Genomic DNA, 21,658 nt, shown 5'->3' on the forward strand with positions numbered 1-21,658 from the left:
TTAGTCCATTTTGTCCAGTTCCTCATCTTACGTTTTAATTTGATTTCCTAATTTACTAAATGCCCTTTCGACTTGGGCTACAATCAAGAGGGGAGAGTGCAGAATTTGCGAAGGGACACATTAGGAAAAGATTGGGATTACATATGTTAGGAAATATCGTTTGAAGTTTCCTATACAGAATGGTTATAAATTAACGTGAGGTGTTCAGAGCGCTCTAGCAAGGAAAGTATTGGACGAAACGTTGCCTAATTTCATGGGCGTGCATAGTAGATCATGGGATTTCGATTTCTGAAATAATAATAATAAAAAAAAATAGTACAAAAAATTGCCACCAGGGGGAAATTTTAGCTTTGAAAATGTGCATTACTGTGAATATTGAATGATTAATGCTAACTGACAAAACATGCATCATTTTTTCCTCAAAATGTGATTTTTACTAACAAATGGGGTTCAATACAACCTACATGGGATATCCCCAGGTATTGCATTCGATACACAATATTTTACACATATCCGTGGAAGGAGTGATTAATTTCTCCTACCTGTAACGTTATTCGAGTTTTCGAAGTTGAGACACCGTTAAGAAATCCATAAAGTCAAACGGTACAAGGGGAAAGATTTGGCCTACCACTGTAGCCATACCGTACACCGTAGGAAATGCATGATTAATAAAACTGCTATTAAAGAAGTGTTGCCGCCATACACTCAGTACCTAAAACCCTATGTGGGGTGGTGGACCATCTTTTACATGATGAATATTAATGAAGAAAAAAATCCTCACTGCCGCGTCGAAAACAACCTTTGGTATTACTCTTCTCTTGTCACAAACTGAAATTTCTTGTTGGTTTTATTGAACCTAATTTGCAAGCAACAAATATTTGTAGTCAAAAACTTAATATGTGCTGCATTTTTTGGCATTTAATTCTTCTGTACTCGCAAATAATGCACCTTTTCAACGCCAAAATTTTCACTGGTAGCGATTTTTGGTACTATTCTTTTTTATTTCAGAAATCGAAATCCTTTTGTCTGCTATGTACGAACGTGAAATTTGGCAATGTTTCGGCCAATACTTCACTCATCCAAAAGTGCTAGGGGAGAAAGTTCATTTACGTAACTAAACATTGAAGATTGACGAATGAATCTTTCGAAAGTGAATAATCTCACATCCAAGTAGATTATTGTTGCATACTTTGATGACAGAAATTCAGACATATTTTGCACTTCTTCAATATCAAAAGACATACATTTGAACTTGAACAGGGAACAACTTCCCTTCATTTCTTCAAAACGTGCGTCTATATCACTAATAATAAAGTGCAAAACTGTTTATAAATTATTTCTGTTTGAAATATGTTCACCGGGGGTATTAGTTCAGTACTTTGATTTATTGCTTCTTCTTCGACTTCTGCTCCTTCATCAAAAAAAAAAAAAAAAAATGTTTTTCTCTTTTTTTTTTTTAATTTGGAAGTTCGATCTTTCAGTCTATTTAATCATCTGCCATGACCTTGTTCCCCTGCTAAACAACTTGACTCAGCACTATTGGGAGGCTCGACGTCAAATGGCCAAAAAGCCACTAATAGGCCTTGAAGTAAACTCTGAAATCCAGCAGGCCAACCATCCTGAACTTTTGAAGGTGTTTTTGGATATCATTTTGAAGATTAAGTTCACATCCAGTCAAATTATTGGAAAAACAGTTTCATGACCTTACGGGCCTCCCAAAGCTGCGGGCCCCGGTACTATAGGTCCAGTATCCCACCCAAATGGCAGCCCTGTTTGCACTGCCTAGTCAGCGACATAGCCTTTTTACTTGGAGGTTCATCTGTATCAGTACATTCAGTCGCAGACTTAGCAGCCAATGAGCCTTGTGTAACCAAAAAATTTCCCATATCGCATTCGTAATTAAAGCGGATGTTTTGCGCCAATCCGAATAACACACTGAGCGTATGAAGACAAGCCAGAATGTCACTGCTGGTGAATTGAGCTTGAGTAAGTGAATAATTTGTGTCTTAAAGTAAGCTGAATAAATAATAATAAATTCAATAGTGAACATAAGTTTAAAAAAAAAAAATTCTTTTTTGTTGATATGCTTTTTATAGATCAGTAAAAAAAATCTTCAAAAGCAATACATGTCTGATCGTTGGCATCAACGTATGCAACAGGTAAAAGCAAAGACAGCTGCACTCTCAGCTTTACTCTCAGAATTGTTCAAACAGCAATAACCGAAAACATTCTCGTCCCAGATTTTGTTTTTGCTTTTTAAATTTTTTGTTTTCTTTTAATTTTTATTTTCTTAAGCCTTACAATCGAGCTTTGAGAAACTACCATAAAATGAAATTAGTATCTGAACTGGAAAAGAGGAAAACAAAAGCTGAAGCTGGGGCTAAAATTCTGGCCGGGAGGGCACAATCCCTGCCTGGGGGAGGGGGCAATGCAATACTCCTGTTTGCGAAAGATTTTAAAGAAAATTCTGTTTAATTAGTGGACTTCATGGAAATTAGAATCCGTTTTCAAAAACTGAAAGTAATAGGATCACAAGAAGTTTATTTAAAAGAGGTAGGGCAGCAAGTCTCGCTTCTCCGCTATTTGGGTATGTCGCTATTCAGTTGGAACTTGAAAATAAAATGCATCAAGACTCTTTTTTTCATTATATAACTACGAAAATACCTTGGCACACCGGTTGCGAAGCCCTGTACTATTACACAGTGATAATCATAATTTGGGATTCAAGGAAATGAACTTTGGAATTAGGAGAGTAATGTACTATAGGAAAAGGAACTTTTGTTAGTGAGAACGATGATTCGTTTTCTTGCAGTTTGTAAGAAAAACTTAAAATAAAACAGAAAAGCAATTAAACTATTAACTTACGTTAAATAATTTTTTACATGGATTTGTGAATGAAATAGAAAAAAGTCACGTGGTTTTTGAATTCATGACAATATTTTAAATTTTTCCCTTAAATTATGCAACCAGTATAAGTTTATTATTTTTTTCGCAAGTTATAGATTGATCAAAAACCAACCTGATATAATTTTAAAAAATCTGTGAAATTAAAAAAGTTTGATTTTACCAAAATATGTATTAATGGGCCAAAATATGCAAAGGGAATAAGTGCAAAAGTTTAAAAATATGTTTTTCTTTTTAACTAAAAATCTTTTTGTAACCAGAAGGGTTTTCTTTAGAATTATAATAATAAACAGTAACTTGGGCCTTATTTATATGATTATAAAAATTGTAGGAATTGAGAAAGAAAAATTTTAAATTACTTATTTAATTTACGTAAGCAATCATCAAGTATGGGCATGTAATTATAAAATATTGGCTGTTTTAACTGTCAGTGATTTCATCACAAAGAAATATTTCTAAATTTCTTATTACTAACTACAAAATTTGAATATTATAAGGAATGTTAAAAAAAACACAAGAGTTTAAAGTAAGTTACAAAGAGACGTATTTAAAAATTGATTATAATTCAAATTCTAATTAGTTTGTTAAATGTAGTTTTTCATACTTTCTAAGAGATGGTTAGAGATCTTCTAGGATGAAAATTCATATTCAGCAGAAGTTATAAGTTAGAAATATAGTGTTTCAGACTGAATAAAAGTAATTATGTCATAAATTTGATTGCCATCCAGAACAACCAATTAGACGGCTTGAAATGTCCCTTAGTCCGAACTGGAGTAAAGGGAGCTTAAATGTGCCTGCATCCCTCTAACTACAGCACTGATTAAGCTGAACAATCCAGCTGTAGCCCAAATGGACAAAATGTGGAGTGTTTGTTGCTTACAGGTAAATTTTAATATAAAAGATAACAAATCGTAAGATGAAACTTTTATTAAAAGTAACAAACTGTACAGAGTAGAATTATGCTCAAAAAATATCACTATAGCTCATTTGTATATTAAAATGCCTTATAGCTGTGGTCATATTTATACAGTTAAACAAAAGTGGGGGAAAATACAGTATTTTAAAATAAGTTTAAATTAAATGTATTAATAAAATAAACTTTAAAAAAAACTGCAATTAAAAGAAAAATTATTTTAAATTAGATGCTATTTTGAATGATTTAAAAAATGAGTATATACACAGTGAAAATTGTAACATGTATTGTAGTCACAAAAATCTTTCAATGATGCAGCATATGTTCCATAACATTTTACCAGATAAATGCTATTTAGCAGTTAATATTTTCATAGTTTTATAGCTTACAAATGTACATTGCAGTATGATTATGTCATTGATATCTCATCTATATTCAAATGAGTAATGAACCGTAATTTCCTTTGAATAGCTGGTCTCAAATTTCGGATGATCCTTTCAACTTCATTCTTGATGGAATCGCCAATAAACATGTATTTGATATGATAGCTTGAAATAAGTCAAAGATTTTTTTCATAAATTTTTAGATTAAGAACAGCAGTAAAAAGTCTTGACATTTTCTTTACTAATTCTAAAATTTTAAAAATAATTTCAAAAATTAATTAAAAGAAGTAATAATAATCGGGGCGGGCATAATTTTCCTTTCTTTTTACCACCTAAATGAAACTTGAAACACAAGATTAAGTTTAGAAAACTGTCAGACTTGCATAAAACTGTCTGTAATTTGCAAATAAAGAATTTAAAAAAAAAAATAAATAAATAAAAACTTACTCTTAAAATACAAAAATATTTCTTTGACACTTTTTCAGTAAATTGCTGGAGAAAATAATCCATATTTGTTAATGCTTTGATTTAAATGAACATTTATTATGATATCAGTTGGCTTCATAAGAGTCAGTATTGCATCATAATGAGTATTTTTTTAAATAAATTTACAACAGTATTAAAACTTCACCCCTGCTTGTAACTGACATAAAAAATAACTGCAAAATTAGCTCCATTTCATTTACAAAAAAAAAAAATGTTGGAAGCATTTAAAGTATAGTACTATTGACATAAATTTGGACAAATGTGAATAAACTCTCTGAAAGTCAGTTCCAACTTCAAAGTAAAAAGAAAAATACAAAACAATGTCCAACTTACAATAATACACCACAGACCACAGTTACAAAGGAATTGCAATTAATAACTAGAATTTGGCAATGGGGATACATTACTAAACTCGTTTTGCTTTCCATCTGCTGAGTAGGTTGAAAAAACCTGCAAAATGAGCCAGTTTTCTGGTCAACGTAAACGGCCTCATAATGTCAATGATAAACATAAAATTACCAACAACAGCGGCAGAATAAAAATATAGCACTTATCTTCAGAAAAAAAAACGTGTTACAGTACCAAAATACACTAAAGGATTTGTTTAGAAGTACTCATATGTGATGCAATAGTGACCTTTATGAAGTCAACTGATGTACGCAGGTGTGCTCACGAGGGGGGAGATTATGGTGTAAGATGGGCCATCTAGATTTTTAGGTGGGATTTTTTTATTTTAAAATTTATTTATTTGTTGATTTATTTTTAGCTTAAACTAAAGATTTCATTTTATTGATTTAATTATATATATTTTGTGTGCATGTGTGTCTGTGTTATTGATGTTGCAGGGAGCTTTTCTAGTAAAAAAAAATAATAATATTAGTTTAAAATAAGTAAATAAATAATTAAAAATATTTGATCATGACTTCCATCACATGACTTCCTTTTACGCGATTTAATGATAATAGTGCCTGGGAGTAAGTAAAGAAACTTTAAGTCTTTTAAACCCAAGTTTGGTGCGAAATGAAGCAAAAAAAGTTTTTATACAAATTAATTTTTCCAATATTGTGCATTTAATGTGATTCAATGGTTAACTTTCTAAATATAGCCAATAGTGGTCAAAATGAAACCATATTTAAAAAAAAAAACGCCAAATTCGTCGCCAAGTTGGCGAAAAAGTTTGATGATATATCACCAAGTGTTTGCCAAATTATAACACCACTTGAGCTTGCATTGAAATTAACAATGGTTTCCCCCAAAAAGATGTAAAAGACCCTCCCCCTTTTGGAACATCCGAATGCAACCAAAAGGGGAAGTGCACAACTAGACCCCACTAGGTGTCTACGTACTGAATTTCAACTTTCTAGAACATACTGTGTTTGAGTTATGCGAGATACACATGCACATATATAAGTCATTAGAAAACTTGTTGCAATTAATTCGGGGATCGTCAAAATGGATATTTGGGATCGAACTTGGAGGGATAGGCACTAGGATGGAGTGAAAAAAATGAATTTTTGATTTTCAGAAACGGGTACCTTTCAATTACTGTGTATGAGGCTTAGTAACAAATCTGTAAAATATTTCATTTTTATGACGTCATCTTGAATCTGCACGTTTGACTTAAAATTTGTTTTTTTTTTTCAGATTTTTCAAAAAAAAAAAAAAAATCCAGTATTAGAAATGAAATAAATGATGACGGGTGGTTATTAAATGGCAGAAGAAGGCCTAATATGTACAAAGAATTTTTTTTAACAATTTTAAATTATAGTTTCAATCTGCGCATTTTGCCCAAAGTTTATGAAATCAAATCTCTTGAAATGTCCGATATTTTCAACATACTGAACCGACATGGAGTTGTCAACAAGCAGACAAGCGTGGAGTTCTGTAATATACAAACCCCCTATACATTGGTGGAAGACTTGAACCATTATCTAAAATGGTTTTAAAAAGTTCTTTGTATATTTCAGGCATTGTTCTGTCATTTAATAACATGAGTAAATTTAATAGATGAGGTCGTAAAAATGAGATATTTCACAGATTTGTTACTAAGCCTCATACACAATAATTGAAAGGTACCCACCCGTTTCAGAAAGTCAAAAATTCATTTTTTTCACTCCACCCTAATGGGCACCCTTGAATGTATGAGTATGTTGCCTGGCTGGTCTGGCTACTTGAGCCTTTTACAACTCATTCACACTCAATGTTTAACAAATCGCTAATATTATTATTAAATGAGAAAGAAAAGAGAAAAATTACCTGAGCATGGGATGGAAATAGGGATCTTTGGATTTTCTCTATTTCTTGGTTGATTTAAAGGTTTCTAGTTCGATCCCACAGTTCAGACAATTTTTCAATTTCTTACTTCAAATTAATAATTACACTTATATGTATAACATACTGTTACAAATCCTGTAAATAGTAATTATTGTAGTAACGTAACCTGTAAATAGTTTCCCCTAATGAATATACAACCCCTTAACATATGGCTAAAGTATACGACCCCCTATTTCTTTTTTTGTTCATTGATAAAATTTGATAACGGTCTACTATTTTCCAGAAGCGTTTGGAATATTTGAGAGATTTCTTTCGGTGTGTATATAAACCGTTACGCTGGATAAAGAGTGAGTTTCGATTGAGATTTCGAACTGAGAGCGTATTTGCTCTGTTTATAGTTCGCTGTGTTGTTTTCGTATTTGGAAGTAAATACGTGTGTAACCGTTAAGTTTACAGTGTTGAGTGATATTTGCTTAATTGCTGATGATTAATTTAGCAGTTAACGATTTCTCCTGTACATAGTGTAAATAAAGCTCCTGTGTTTTTATCAAGAACTGTATCTTCATTTCAAGAAAGTGGAAGTCGCACCGAATCCGTTACAATACAAATAAACTATTAAATACTATGGCAAAATACATAAAATATTCATTCAACCATAGGAAAAAAAAAGTTTTGAAAAAATATTTTGAAGAAAAATAATAAAAAAGAGAAAAACAGCTTTTAAGGATACAGTAAGTCACACACAGAATCGATGAATCTCATTTGCTCACAGTTCTTATCCACTGCTTCAAGCATCTCATAGAGCTCCACTGTTATCTATAATGAAGAATTCATTTATTCTTCTAAAGAAAAAATGAGAATAAGCAACTAAAATCATCATTTTATGATCAAACAAGACCTCATATTAAAGATGAACTTTGTGTTTCAGAACACACAAAATTTAAATTTTTTGAATGACAAGGAAAAGGATTCATAAATTAATAAGAGTGAAACCGCACAACGGCTGTGGACTCTCGCTGTTGATATAAGTCTTTTTTTTTACCAGTTTGCTGGCACTCTCAGGTACAATGAGATGACATCTGCCCCCAGCTTGGTTACTCACTATTCCAGACTGATGAGTCCATAACAAGGAAGAAACAGCAGTGCAGTCTCTAGATGTGATAACCAGGTTGTTGGTATATGACATTTAGTTCTGGGCCTTAGCCCTGTCTTAAGAGCGGCAAAGGGCCATTTATTCCCGCAATCCCATTCACGTAAGGTTCCCGAGGGAGGGGGGGGGGGGGTCTTCAAACCTATTTTTACACAATATTTTTCCAAATATTTCCATTTACGTAATATATTAGAAATTGCGCGGACAAGTGATTTGGCAGGGATCATATTTCATTTGGAAGGTAAAAAACGTATTAGGATGAGTTGTTTTTTACTTGTTTTACAAAGAATGAATAGTGTAAAATATAATAAAAGAATCACACTACGTATGGCACATTTTATTTTTAATTCATACCGCATCATATATTTAAAAAATAAAAATCTTCGATGAATGTCAAACTGGGAGTTTTAGTAAGAATGGGGGAAGGGGTTTGAAAATCATATGAACCCTTACATGGGGGAAGGGTGGGTGTCAAAATTGCCAAAATCATCATTACGTAATTAATTAATGGTCCCTAACTCACTGCTTGAGCATGACATACTTCATAAGTTCTAAATGCTTCTTGAGCCTTTTTAAATTTTACGCTCATTAATAAACACTTAATTAAATGATCATTAAAATAAAATCACATGTCTTTAATTTTAGTTAAGGTTATTTGTAATTGAACTTTAACAGTGAACTTTCAACTACTGTAACACATTTAAATAAAACAAATGAATTTTTATTGTGGTTGTGTATAGTTAATAATACACAAAAAGGGGTAGGTGGGATGAAAAAGGATAAAGATCTTGCATAACCATTCTAGCTATAATTAAAATTTTTGGATGGAATTGTGCCAAATTTAATTTTTGTTTGTACTGTTGTTGTACCTAAGTTCAAAATTCCAACTAGTAGCAGTTGGTACCTCACCTGCTCAGCAAAACATCTGTCTTAAATTTAATGCATTGTTACAACTATCTAAATGAAACTCTGATTTTGAGCAGTTTTAGTTCTATGTGAAAAAATAGTCGGAGGGGGGGGGGGAGGCAAAACATTAAAACAACAACAAAAGACTCACTTCGGCTGCATATTTTGTTCTTTCAATATGAAATCTTTGCAAAAATGGTGCAACCAAATGGCAAAGGAATAAAAATTGCTCTTCAGTCTTTACAGCTGGTTTAAATTTTCTTTTAAATAATCTAAAAATACAAAATAATTTGTAATTGTAACAAAAAAGAATAATTATTTTTGAATTTTTAATTGTGACTATTCTCACCAAATAAGAATTAATATTGTTTCAACAGTAGTTCCATAAAAAGACATATGAAAAAAGATAACTGAAAGGGAGACAGAGAGCTTTACAACAGAGCCTTAAATAATACAAAATAATCTATAATATTTTCAAGCATTTTCATGATCAGAACAGGGTTTGACAAAAATACACATTGAAAATGTATTTCGTTCTGTTTTGAAAATATTTGTACAATATAATGACAACAAAAAATTAGTACAAAAAGTCATGTAAAATGTTGACATCACCACTGCATTTAACTAATTGACAGCAATTTCTTTTATAATTTCATAATCTTGAAAACTTTGAAACTCAATTACAAAAAGCTAAATACACACAAAACATATCACCTACATTTTATTATTTTAATTCAAAGTTAAGTAAAATGCTATTGATGTTAATTTAATATTTGACCTGTAGAATTACTGAATAGTACAAAATTAATGCTTACCTTCAATAAACTACAGATATGTGAAGGTTGTAATGCATTTTATAGTACAATTAATGTAAATATCCATTTTTTAAAGAAAGGATTATGAGTGGGATTTCCTTTATGCTTTACCAAGGGTTTTTCAAACTTCTTCTTCCAAAATCTGATTAACAATTCATTAAGTTTATATTTGTGATTTTTTTGTTTTTTTGTTTATTGGAAAAGATATTAGACCATAAAGATGTAACCAGAAATCAAGGCCGTATCCAGAAGACTCCCCCCCCCCCGAAATGTTATGCAACATAAAATAGAAGTTTTTTTTTCTTTTACTTTCTAATGTCTGAAAAGGAAAATAACAAAGTCTTTTATTCTTAATTTTGTATCTATTAAACGAGTGAACAATTAAAAAAAATACAGAAAAAGCAATTCCAGTTGTCATTAGCTGCAAAGCATACTTGAAATTTAGACAATTATTAAGACTTCCTGCTTTCTTTTCTAATTCAATTCATGGCAAAAGCAGGCCTCTGGTTAGCTTGGTAGACTTGCCCCCCTCCCAAACTAGTATCTGGTTACTAAGATGTTCCAAATACAGCTCCTTGTAAATCCTGTGTAAAAAATGCAAAAATTATTTCTAGCATTTTTGTAGCATAGTTTACAAGATAAATTTTTATGACTGATATGTTTCATATACAGTAAAACCTGTAAAGTTGACCACCCTTGTAAGTTGACCACCTGTCTATGTTGACCGCTTTTGTCAGGAACGGAATTAGCCCTATCTCATATAATGAAGGAAAACCTCTGTAACTTGACCACCTGTCTATCTTGACCACTAATGTACGCCAAATTTGGTCTGGAGTATTGTAAAAAACCCTTTGTAAGTTGACCACTTGGTTTATTTTTTAAAACTTTCTTCAGAATATTATTTTATTTTATTATTTATTTATAATAATAATAATAATATCTTTTTTTTTTGGTTAGCTTTCAAAGAAAAAAGCTTTGATGACATACTATAGCATTTCACGAACTTAACAGCAGCATAAAGCTTATGCTGCTCTTTATTCTCCAAACTTGTTTTTGATTTGTTGTTCTATTTGAGACAGCTTTTTGTAATCTGTTCAATGAAAATAGTTGTCAGTAGAAAAGTTCAAAGTCCTTTCTTTCAGTTGCAATATGTTGTGGCAACACAGAAATACTGCTAAAAAGAGCAGTCCCGGATCTATACATTTTGAGCCCACTGCAACAAAATATGTAGGGCCTCTCCCTAGTGGCGAGCAGTGTCTATTTGAAAAGCGAATAAGCCTTAGTGCTATTTTTCCCCCCTATTTTTTCATCAATTCCTAGGGCCGTTAGCCCCATTAAGGACGCGGGCCCCTCACACTGCGGGTATGCAGATCTGGGCCGGCTAATGAGGAATGAGTAAAGTTACATGTTTCTGGTGCAAGGGATTAAGAGATAGGACATTTTAATTTTGCCTTTATGAACTGGGAGAGTCGAGCTTCTTGCTCTTCGTGCTATAAGTTTTACATAAAAAGGCTTCAAAAAGAAAGTTAGTGGAGCTTGAGATTAATAAAAAGTATGAAATATTAAAAGTAATTGAAAATGGAGAAAGCCAGAGAAAAATAGCTGGCATATATGGAATTTCTAAAACTACAGTGTCTAATATAGTTAAAAACAAGTTGAAAATAACAAAAGTATTAGAATAGTATTTTTAATTATTGTTTCACTTTCAATAATGTTAAAAAATGAAAGTGGAGTTGAACAGAAAGAGTAAGGGTGAATTCCTCAAAAAATTAATACATGGTTCAAGAAATGACAAAAAAAAAAAAAAAAAAAAAACCATTACCGCCCTTTATAAGTTGACCACCTGTCTAAGTTGACCGCCAAAGTACTGCACCGCGAGTGGTCAACTTACACAGGTTTCACTGTACTGCCATTTATTTAATACTGAATTCAGTATTTTGGAAGTTCTTATGTTATTGCTTGTTTTTATCTTACTTCTACTGCATAGTGTTAATATCTTAAGCATGAGCAAAAATATAACACTTATTCTACTCTATTTCATTTTCTGCACTACTTGTGATTAAAAAAATAATGTTTGTTTTGAGAAATATTTCGTTACATTTGTTGTTAACACAGGTGTGTCTTACAAAGTTATAATCATTTTGTAAGACTGTGCAATCAACTTCTGGAAAGTGCAAACGAAGTGCTTTAAATAATTTCAACTGTTCTAGAGTCTTTGAAAATTATTTACGGTTTTGAAATTCCTTAAAAATTAAGTCAATTTTGTCTCTGGCCAGAATATTACTCTTTCATTACTTATTTTCTGAATCTCTGCACCATTTCTTCCGAACCATTTTGAACAATTTTTACTATAGGGCATTTAATAAAATAGGGGAGGGGGGGGGGAATGATCAAAAACAAACTACACTAAAAGTCGATATGAGCAAGTGACAATGTGCTTCTTTTCTCCTTCCTCATTTTCCCTCTCTGTAGATTTATGTCAACGATTTTTCGAACAAGAAGTTTTATTTTGATTGCTCTTCATTTGCAAAAGAATGTGTAACTTTTAAGAGGTTTTGTTTGCCTTTTTTTTTTTTTATAGTTTTGTAGTTTCAATTACTCCCATAAAAGGCCTCAAAATACAGATTTTTATATCTATATTACAAAAATCCCCCCCGAACCCCCTGAAACTATAGATATTTTATATCCCACTTAAAGCGCCACTTTCCTATTATCTTAAGTACTAGAAAAGGTGAATAAAAATAATAACAAATGAAATTAAAAATAAATACAGCAGGGGCAATAAAAAAAACGAGACAAAAACATAAGAGCTGCATCAGTAAAAAAAAGACACATACGGGAAAAATGGTCTGTTTTAGAGTCCCTATGTCGTTATATATATATATATATATATATATATATATGGGTGTGTGTGTGTGAGTGCAAATCTGCGCCCCTCCCGAAAAATATTTCTGGTTACGGTCTTGCCAGAAATAACCTAAGAGCGTCTGAAATCATTAGAATCAAAATAAGAAAATATATATCAAAAAAACATTAAACAATAATAACTTACTCAGTTAAAGTGCAAATCTGACCTATGCTTGCATGGTACCACACAGAATGGGTCAATGCAACTAAATAACAACATGGCAAGTCTGTCATGCTTTTATAACTGCCAGCAAAATCAAACAGAAGAAATGGATCAATGTCTGGGGAGGGGTTGGCCAATAAAGGAGATTGCATCATTTCCAAAATGCGATCATTGAGAACAGTCCAATATGCTTCCTATAATATTAAGCAAGTTATTCATTCGTTTGTAAAATAAAATAAGTTTTGCTTGAGCATAAATCATGAAAAGAAAGAAAATTTGAATAGTATTGATTGACAACTTCTTTTTATCATCTTTTCCTTATTTATAAATAGCTGAAATATTAAAAACACTAGAGGGTGACAGGAAACAACTTAGGCACACATAATATATAATAAATTTATTGATAGAAAATATTACGACCAAACCTTGAAATAAGTATGAATACATTATTTCGTCTAGTATATTATTTACAAATTTTCTAAGTGGCTACCTTTAGCCTTAACACAGCTTTAAACGTGTCACAAAATTTCCGACCATAGGCCGAAACTTACTGATATTTTATCCCATTCCTTGCATAAGAATTTCTTTAGGGATGCCTAAGTTTTATAAAATTTAGCACATACCTCGGCCTTCAAGACCTTCTTACATTGTTAAACAGTGTCCACGACCCCAATCTGTAATGGTTTGGGGTGGGATATGTGCTGATGGGGAAAATACCACATGTTTTTGCTGATCAGGGGACAAAAATAATCAAGAAATATATCGCAAACTCATTTTGGAAGATGTTGTCTTACCTTGGTCGCAAATGTTCTTTTGAAACAGAAGATGGACCTTTCAACAGAATTCGGCACCTGCACATAGAGTTAAGGCACTCAAGATTGGTGCAAGACATTTTCTAGACTTCATTGGAGGTTCAGAATGGCCTCCGTATTTCCCAGATTTAAACCCAATGGATTATTCTGTTTGGTCTATCCAGAAGACAAGGGTGTGTGCTAAACCTCAAAAAACATTGGCATCCCTAAAGAAATCCTTATGCAAGGAATGGGATAAAATATCAGTAAGTGCATTGCAGCCCATAGCTGAAAATTTTGCTACACATTTAAAGCTTTGTATTAAGTCTAAGGTAACCTCTTTGAAAATTTGTAAATATATTAGATGAAATAATAAATTCATAATTAATCTGAAGTTTGGTCATAATATTTTCATCCGCATTAAAATTTTTTGTATTATGTGTGTCCAAGTTCTTTTTTGTCACCCTGTATATCAATTACAAACATTACAAGAAAATCACATTTTATACACACTACATATAAAAAAACCAAAACACTTGAACTATAATGATAAATTTTAGCTGCTGTTACTGTAAATTTATCTTCAAAGGGAAAAAAAAATATGCCATTATGAAATGAAAATTTTTGTATGTATTAGATAGTGTTTTTTTTTTTTTAAATCTTATTTCTATGAATTAAATATGCAAGAATCAAAACACCTATATAATCAAACTTTATTAAGGTTGGGGTGAGGCTTTTAAATGATATAGAAGGACAGTTTAAGAATCCATTCTATGCTCTTTTTGTAATTTTTAAAACCATTTCTAAAAAGAAACAAGTTTAAAAACTAAAATGCACAATCAGTGCAAAAAGAAAATTTTTTCACTTTATCTTTTTCAATGCATTAGAAAAATTTAGCATAGCATGCAGAACCTTTTTCTTTCAGAAAGTGGCCCTATTTCCAAAAAGGTTGCTCACCCCTGCATTAAACTAACAATATTATTATATACAAATTGCACAATGAACTAGGAATCACAATAAAATAAAGCAGTAAGATTGTTATTAAGACAAAGTAATAAAAAGTGCTAGTTGAGATTATATTCAATACAGCAGACACCACTATATGAGAAACAGGTTGATTGTTCCAATAAATGAGTTTTAATACAAGCACAAATCATAAGTGATTGCTTACAAATTTTCCAGCTGCAAATGGACACACCAAATTTGGTGAGAGTAAAAGAACCCAAATTGTTTGCTCCACAGATTCTGAAAAACCTTGTTTGCATAAACTGCAATTACTCTATCACCCAGAAATGGAAAAAAGAGAACACACACACACACCGAAAAATCTATTTTTCAAAAGATGCTTAAGATCTTAAGTTAAAGCAGGAAGATAATTTAAGAATAAATACTTAATTGCACTTAATGCAACATCATCTATAAATAGTGTAAACTGATGACACTGCTAACATTTATAAAATTGTTGCAGAACTTGTTATTCCTTGTGTCACAAAAAACACGCTAATATTTAGAACTCAAAACATTTTTATTAACATTGAAAATTTATTTGAAAAAGGTAAACTCATATTATTTCTATGAGTGTCGTGCGTGCAAGAACCACGGCACACAACATTCTTGGAATTCTAAAAGTGAGAAAAGGGAAGGCCATTTCTCGTGAACTCGAATTGATGCTTGTTTTGGGTTTGCAATACGGGAAGGTACAGGACAATTTGGCGAGCGCCAACGTACCAGTTTGGCTACTGCAGCCGCAAACTCAATAAAATGCATAAGACGTTACACGATTTATCAGACAATACTATTCAATTTGATCGAAGAGTATGTAGTGAAAACCCGTTACAATGAATACCAATGCAACAAAATCTATTTTCAGTCCTGAGGTAATTTAAATTACATTGTTTGATTTCCAACAAATAAAATTTTCAGTCCCTTGAAGTTTGTTGCAACAGGATTTCACTGTTATATTAAAAAACAATTGATAGATTATAACTCAGACAAAATTGTGTATTTTACATCACTTTCAAGATTATCAGCAGTTTCTCTTTAGCAAACTTAAGAAATTAAACTGCATGGTAAGAGTGATGTAACACAAATAAGATTGCACAGTTACGTCCTTATAAAAACAAAAATAAAATAAGACTACTTTAAGGAAAAATATGGTACGTACTGGTAATGCAGTAAGCACTAAACCGACAGCATTCATCCAAGTCAAAATGTTGGTTTGTGAAGTCACAGCACGTCTAAAATTTAAATTTAAAAAGTGAAGATTTAGAGATGATTAATAACGATTAATACACACACATTACATTGTATGGCAGTTAACTAAAAAGTTTGAAAAATATATAATACTACAAAATTTCAACAAAATTAAAGCGCCTGCCACTAAGGGTGGCTAATTTAGTCACCTGGCGGCTAGTATGTGTAAATAGTGTGTTTTCCTTCCCATAATTGAATGGTAACTCTATTAAATATACATTCATAAACAAGGGCTGTTTATGAATGTTTTTTTTTCTTTTTTTCAACGAATTTCATCCCTGCCTGTGTCATACTTCACCATACCCTTTCCCATGCCATGCTGTTTTTCATATGTATATTGCTACAAAAAAAAAAAACAATATCACACCTCTGTCCCCCTTGTCACAAACAGCCACAATATCCCAACATCATGCACTCCTCTCAAATTGAGACATCATTTGCACACAGCCCCTAAGCGAAAGGAACAATGTTTTTTAATGAATGTGTAACTTAAACTTAAACTTAAAAAAAAAAAAAAAAGAATTGGGGTGTAATGTTGAATTTTACTTCCAATGTTCAAGAGAGAATAATATTGCATTGGTTACTAATCAGACATTGAGCTTCTTTTGAAACTATGAAAACATTTTGGTAGGCATTGATTAATCCAGTTGTCATGTCTTTTTCAATGAGTACATTTGATAAAAGAATACTCAAGCACAAACTAGATTATGGTATTAGAACATTTTTTAACAAATTACATGATAATGTAAAATATAATTTTATATTGTTAGACTGAATACCAGAGATGCATCTAGTTTATATAGCGTTCACAAAAAAGACAAGACGATTGTATGTAAAAAAAGAAATACGCCACTTGGTGGTGTCAACGCTGTGTTTGGCTTGGACAATAGCAAATCAGAAGTCAAGCAGATGCCAATAGGTTTATTCTTTTCCTAAGAGAAAATCCGTGAAAGTGACAAAACTTCTGGCAGCGCATTTGTTTACCTTCAGTCCATATTTTTGGTGTACAGATAAATATAACTAATATCTGAAAAATGCTACATTTAAGAAGAAGAAGCCCTCTCTATAAAATTAACTCAATTATACTCAATTAAACAAAAAATCAATGCAGGAAGCAATAATGACATTGCGTTATCTACAACTCAGAGTTTAGAGTATTGAAAAGAAAAGTTAAACTACAACATGAAAATACAACACAGTCAAGTTCTGGGCTGAAAGAGTAAAAGTTACTTCAGAGAAAAAAAAAAGGGTAAACGCAAAAAGATGTAACTTATCACTTGATGGCATACCAGTTAAGGGTGCATGTCATCAAGTGATAAGTTACAAAAACGCAAAAAGATGTAACTTAGTTTAGCAGCTTACCCCCGTAGAACTATGTCTATGAGAGCATTTCCGACAATGCTGGTTGAAGTAGGAAGAGCCATCAACTCAATGCAGGTCACATGCAATGCATGAGCAGCTGGATTTGAAAATTCATTAAACCGCCAATCAGTATGGGGAAAAGCAGGCTTACCAGCAACAGCTGACTATTGTTAAGGGTTGTATTTCAGACATCTTGATTATAAACTCAAATGAGGCAAAGAGATGCAAGTGACAAAATTAAAAATTCGCAGATAACCAGAACAAATGATATGAGAACCTTTCACTGCTTTGGGGCAAGAGATAGTACTGGCATCCCTAGAAGGTGCGGCTATACAGCATGATGAAAAAAAATCAATGAAAAAGAACTTTAAACGCGATTTACTCAAAACTTTAAGATGTCCACTTGCATTCATTTGCTTCTCATAACCTTGAATACAGTTGGACCTCAATATTAGGTCTCTTTGGGATTTTGTAAAGCTGACCTTATAAATTTAGTGCGGTGACTCTATGATAAGGCAGTGTACTTATATGTTTTGCAGTAGGAAGAGGGAGGTGCATGTAAGTTTATGTATACCACAGTGTGCACTATTTCAATTTTTATTATCACAGTTGTTTTTTCACTTTATACTGCATTTTCTGCATTTCCTAATACATTAGTAGGAAAAATAATTTTTTGCTCATAAAAGATTGTGTTACACAGAAAAATCTTGGACTTGAATCCAGGGTTGTTTGGTTTAAACCACATTGGTTTAAACCATGGTTTAAACAAATTGGTTTTTTAAAAAAAACCATGCGGTTTTTTAAAAAAAATGGTTAAAAAAAAAGCCAAAAAAAAAAAATTCATTTTAGAGGTTTACATTGATTTCCCCACACATATTGAAAAATGTAAAATTCCATTTATGCTAAGTTCCTACGTAAGTTGCAGCGATAAATACTAAAATTGCAAAGTTGCTTCTTCAAAATGTATTACAAGCTTTAATCGAAAAAAAATATTAATATATTTTTTATTTCATATATGTGCCATAAAGCAGATTTCAGTCAACTTCCATCATTATGCTTAATTTGCATGATTAGTTAAGATTTACTAAGGATTGAATCTTTTATTGTAGATGCAATCAATTATATTGCTCACTCCTGTTGCAGGGGTGTGACATTTTTGCCCATTTATTTGCACTTTCCTGGAATTTTAACTTTGACTTGTAAGGTAATCAACAGTCTAACTTAATTGTTTGCACCTAAAAATTAAGATTTGTTCTGCAGGTGAACACAAATAATATTTTTTGAATCAAATTTTAAAAAAAAGTTTATACTTCACGTATATAACGTTTTTGGCAAATTTTTTTTTCTTGAAATAGAATTTGCTACACATTTATTTGTTCTAAAAAGTTTGCATTTAATATTTTTTAAACTTCAATGCTGGATGCAACATGTATGCCAGTAAATATGCTGTAATTTAAGCCATGTTACACCAATTTTTGTATTTTTGATTTGGTTTTTTGTTTTAGCGATAGTCGATATCTTTTCCGAGTCTTTCCAAAATAAGAACGAAGTCGAATATAGAGCAGCACTTTTTTTTAAAACTTTGTCAGTACAACAGCAATCGATTTTTTGACTGTTCAATCATGTACTGTTGTACATTTTGCTTTACTTCAATATTTGCGACATTGTGTATATAAAAATCAGCATTATGTAAAATCAGAAAGAAAAAATATGAAAATTGTTCTTTTGAAAAGATTATGCTTAAAAATATAACTTTTACCTTTATTTGATAATTATTCATATTATGATGGTTTTATAAAGTTTTTTTCTTGGATCTTCATTATATTTTATATTAACCCGCATCACAACCACTTCTTGAAGTATTTCGTATCACAAAGGGTCTATATATACATGCATACTAATATGTTAATCAAGTCAAACATTTCAATCAATATTTCCCTGCAGAAAACTATTTTAATTATTTAATTTAGTTACAAGATTTTGCTCTTATCTCTTTAATTAATCAAGAAATTAGGTATAATGTGACTATTTAATAACTGTTAATTACATGGAACCTTAATTACCCTCCGAAAATTAATTGGTTTTCTCGCAAATAATATTTAAACCAAAAAAAAAACTCGGTTTAAACCAAAAAAAAAAAAAAACGGTTTTTTTTGTTTGTTTTTCTTTTGTGAAAAAACCGTTTTTTTTACCGAATCTGTATGGCCTTAACATCAATTAAAGAAAGTCAGAAAAAAGTGATCTTATAAGTGATTCAGTATTACCTGACCCAGTGGCGTAGCTAGGGAGGGGTGGAGGGGGCGGTCCACCCCCAGGCGGCACTTTTTTAGGGGTGGCAATTTCACACTTTTGATGCAAAAAGATTCAATGTATTTTCCCAATACAGAAATTACACTTTTAATCTACGGAGGCAAAAAAAAAGTCTTTGAATTGGTTAAGTTTTGGTACTACTATGATAAAATTACTCTATTACAAAACATATGTTTTTCTTCTGGACATCTTAGCACTATTCTTTGTTTTTTCTCTCCCTTCGTCTGAATATACAGACTAAGGGAAGTTGCAGTGTCAATGAAGGGACCTAATTTTTTTTTCATTCTAAATGTGTTTACTATAGTGGAGGAAGCAATAAATTTCATAACCTTGCATTATATTATGAATCTGCCTCTTAATGTTATGAAAGTTCCTTGGAAACCAGCTTATTAAAAAAAAGAGAAACATTTTTTTTTTTTGAAGGAAAGTGACAGCAAGAGTAAGAGGAGAAAAGTCTCAAATGGAGGACAATTTATTTCTCAACTTCAGGATAACATTATCTATTTCGACAATTGCTTTGATTGGTCCTTGATTAGAAAATTTTCATTAAGACAGAAGGAATTTTGTGTAGGGGAAAAGAGGGCATATATGAATGATTTTTTTTATTTCTGTATTTTTCAAAATATGTTATCAATTTCTCAACGCAAGAGTGTCCCCATGATTGATTACACTTTTCTTTGTGCCGCTAGAGGGGGGCGCAAGTGAACAGGCTTGGAGAACATATGAACACGGGTAAAAAATGCAGGAGAAGCATCATATTTTAAAGGAAAATTCTTCAATATGGAACATGTACCTAAATAACAAACAAGTTGAAGGGTTTGAGATCTATACCGCATCAGTTTCAAGTGTACAGTAATTGTTCCACTAAGAAAATATATTTTCTTGAATATATAACTGCTCACTGTCAAAGTCTAAAATCTCTTAGCCTATTCCGATCACTGAACAGACTAGAAAAAAACTTATGTGACTACATAATAAAAAGAATTTTTTATTATGGAAAGGAGATTCTACATATATTTTGTGTTTAAGCTTCATACATTGTTTGATAATGTATTTTAAAATGATTCTGAACTTTAGTTTTTAATTAAATTAAAATAGTTTGTCTTATTATGTTCTGTAAGTATTATATAACATTGATCAACTATTCAGTAACAGAAAAAAAATAGATAGATAAATAAGTAAATAAATAAATAAATAAATAAAAAAATAAAAATAAAAAATAATAAACATAAATAAATAAATGTTTAATAATATTAATAACAATTAACAATAAATTTACAACTGATTGTAGGAAACTAATAATTATCAAGTATTTACACATTTTTTAACAATTGCATTTTTTAAACTTCTAATTAGGAAAGTTTCTGTTTTCCTAATTAACATCCACCTCGAGCTTTACACTCCTTCCAACTGTCACAAAGCTTCAAATGCATTTTCAAGACTTGACAATTTGTAAAATTTTCCGTAGAAGAGCCGCTCAGAAGCCATTTATTTCTCTCACAACTTGGCCAAACATTGCATTAAAACAGCATTTTTGCGGGCTCCATTTTCAATGCTCCCCCCCCTTTGTAGTCTAACGTTTCAAGAGATAGCTTTAAAATGTGCTTTCAGGCAGGCGAATTCTGACCCCTTCCCATATAATAAAAATGAAGACAGCTTAAAATTGCGTTGTTAAAAGCCTCAATAAATGTCACATTTTTTGGGAAGAGCAACCAAATCTTCCTATCCTTTAACGTCACTGAACAGCCTAAAAATGCTGTTTTAGGCCTTCAATATCTCAAAACATTTTCATTTAAAACTTCAATATCAATAAATTACTTAGAGCAGTCGAATTCTGTCCAACCAACCTGAGCCTTCCTGTAGCTTGATTAAAGAAAGTGTAAACTGTGTGTTTAGAACATCAACATCAAACTTTAAAAACCCCATCTCATCCAATATCTTCAAAAATCGCATAAAGATGGGTTTTTGAAACTTCAACTTCAGAAAAATTCTAAGGAAGAGACTCCAAATGTCCATGCAGTCACCTAACGTCACAAGCCTT

The 21,658-nt window shown here is 31.6% G+C and overlaps 1 protein-coding gene across 1 annotated transcript in view; it reads right to left on the minus strand.

Moving 5' to 3' along the window:
* Nucleotides 1-3,822: 3,822 nt before the first annotated feature.
* Nucleotides 3,823-21,658, minus strand: part of LOC129227625 (mediator of RNA polymerase II transcription subunit 23-like) — a 59,625-nt gene continuing 41,789 nt past the window's right edge. The window contains exons 8-13 of the mRNA XM_054862252.1: nt 17,308-17,467; nt 15,857-15,929; nt 12,884-13,095; nt 9,168-9,288; nt 7,691-7,776; nt 3,823-4,365 (exon numbers count right to left, since the gene is read on the minus strand). Coding sequence (XP_054718227.1) covers nt 4,227-4,365; nt 7,691-7,776; nt 9,168-9,288; nt 12,884-13,095; nt 15,857-15,929; nt 17,308-17,467 — 791 coding nt within the window. The 3' untranslated portion in view covers nt 3,823-4,226. The remainder of the gene's footprint in view (nt 4,366-7,690; nt 7,777-9,167; nt 9,289-12,883; nt 13,096-15,856; nt 15,930-17,307; nt 17,468-21,658) is intronic.

Source organism: Uloborus diversus, chromosome 1 (assembly GCF_026930045.1).
Source record: "Uloborus diversus isolate 005 chromosome 1, Udiv.v.3.1, whole genome shotgun sequence".
Lineage (NCBI taxonomy): Eukaryota > Metazoa > Arthropoda > Arachnida > Araneae > Uloboridae > Uloborus > Uloborus diversus.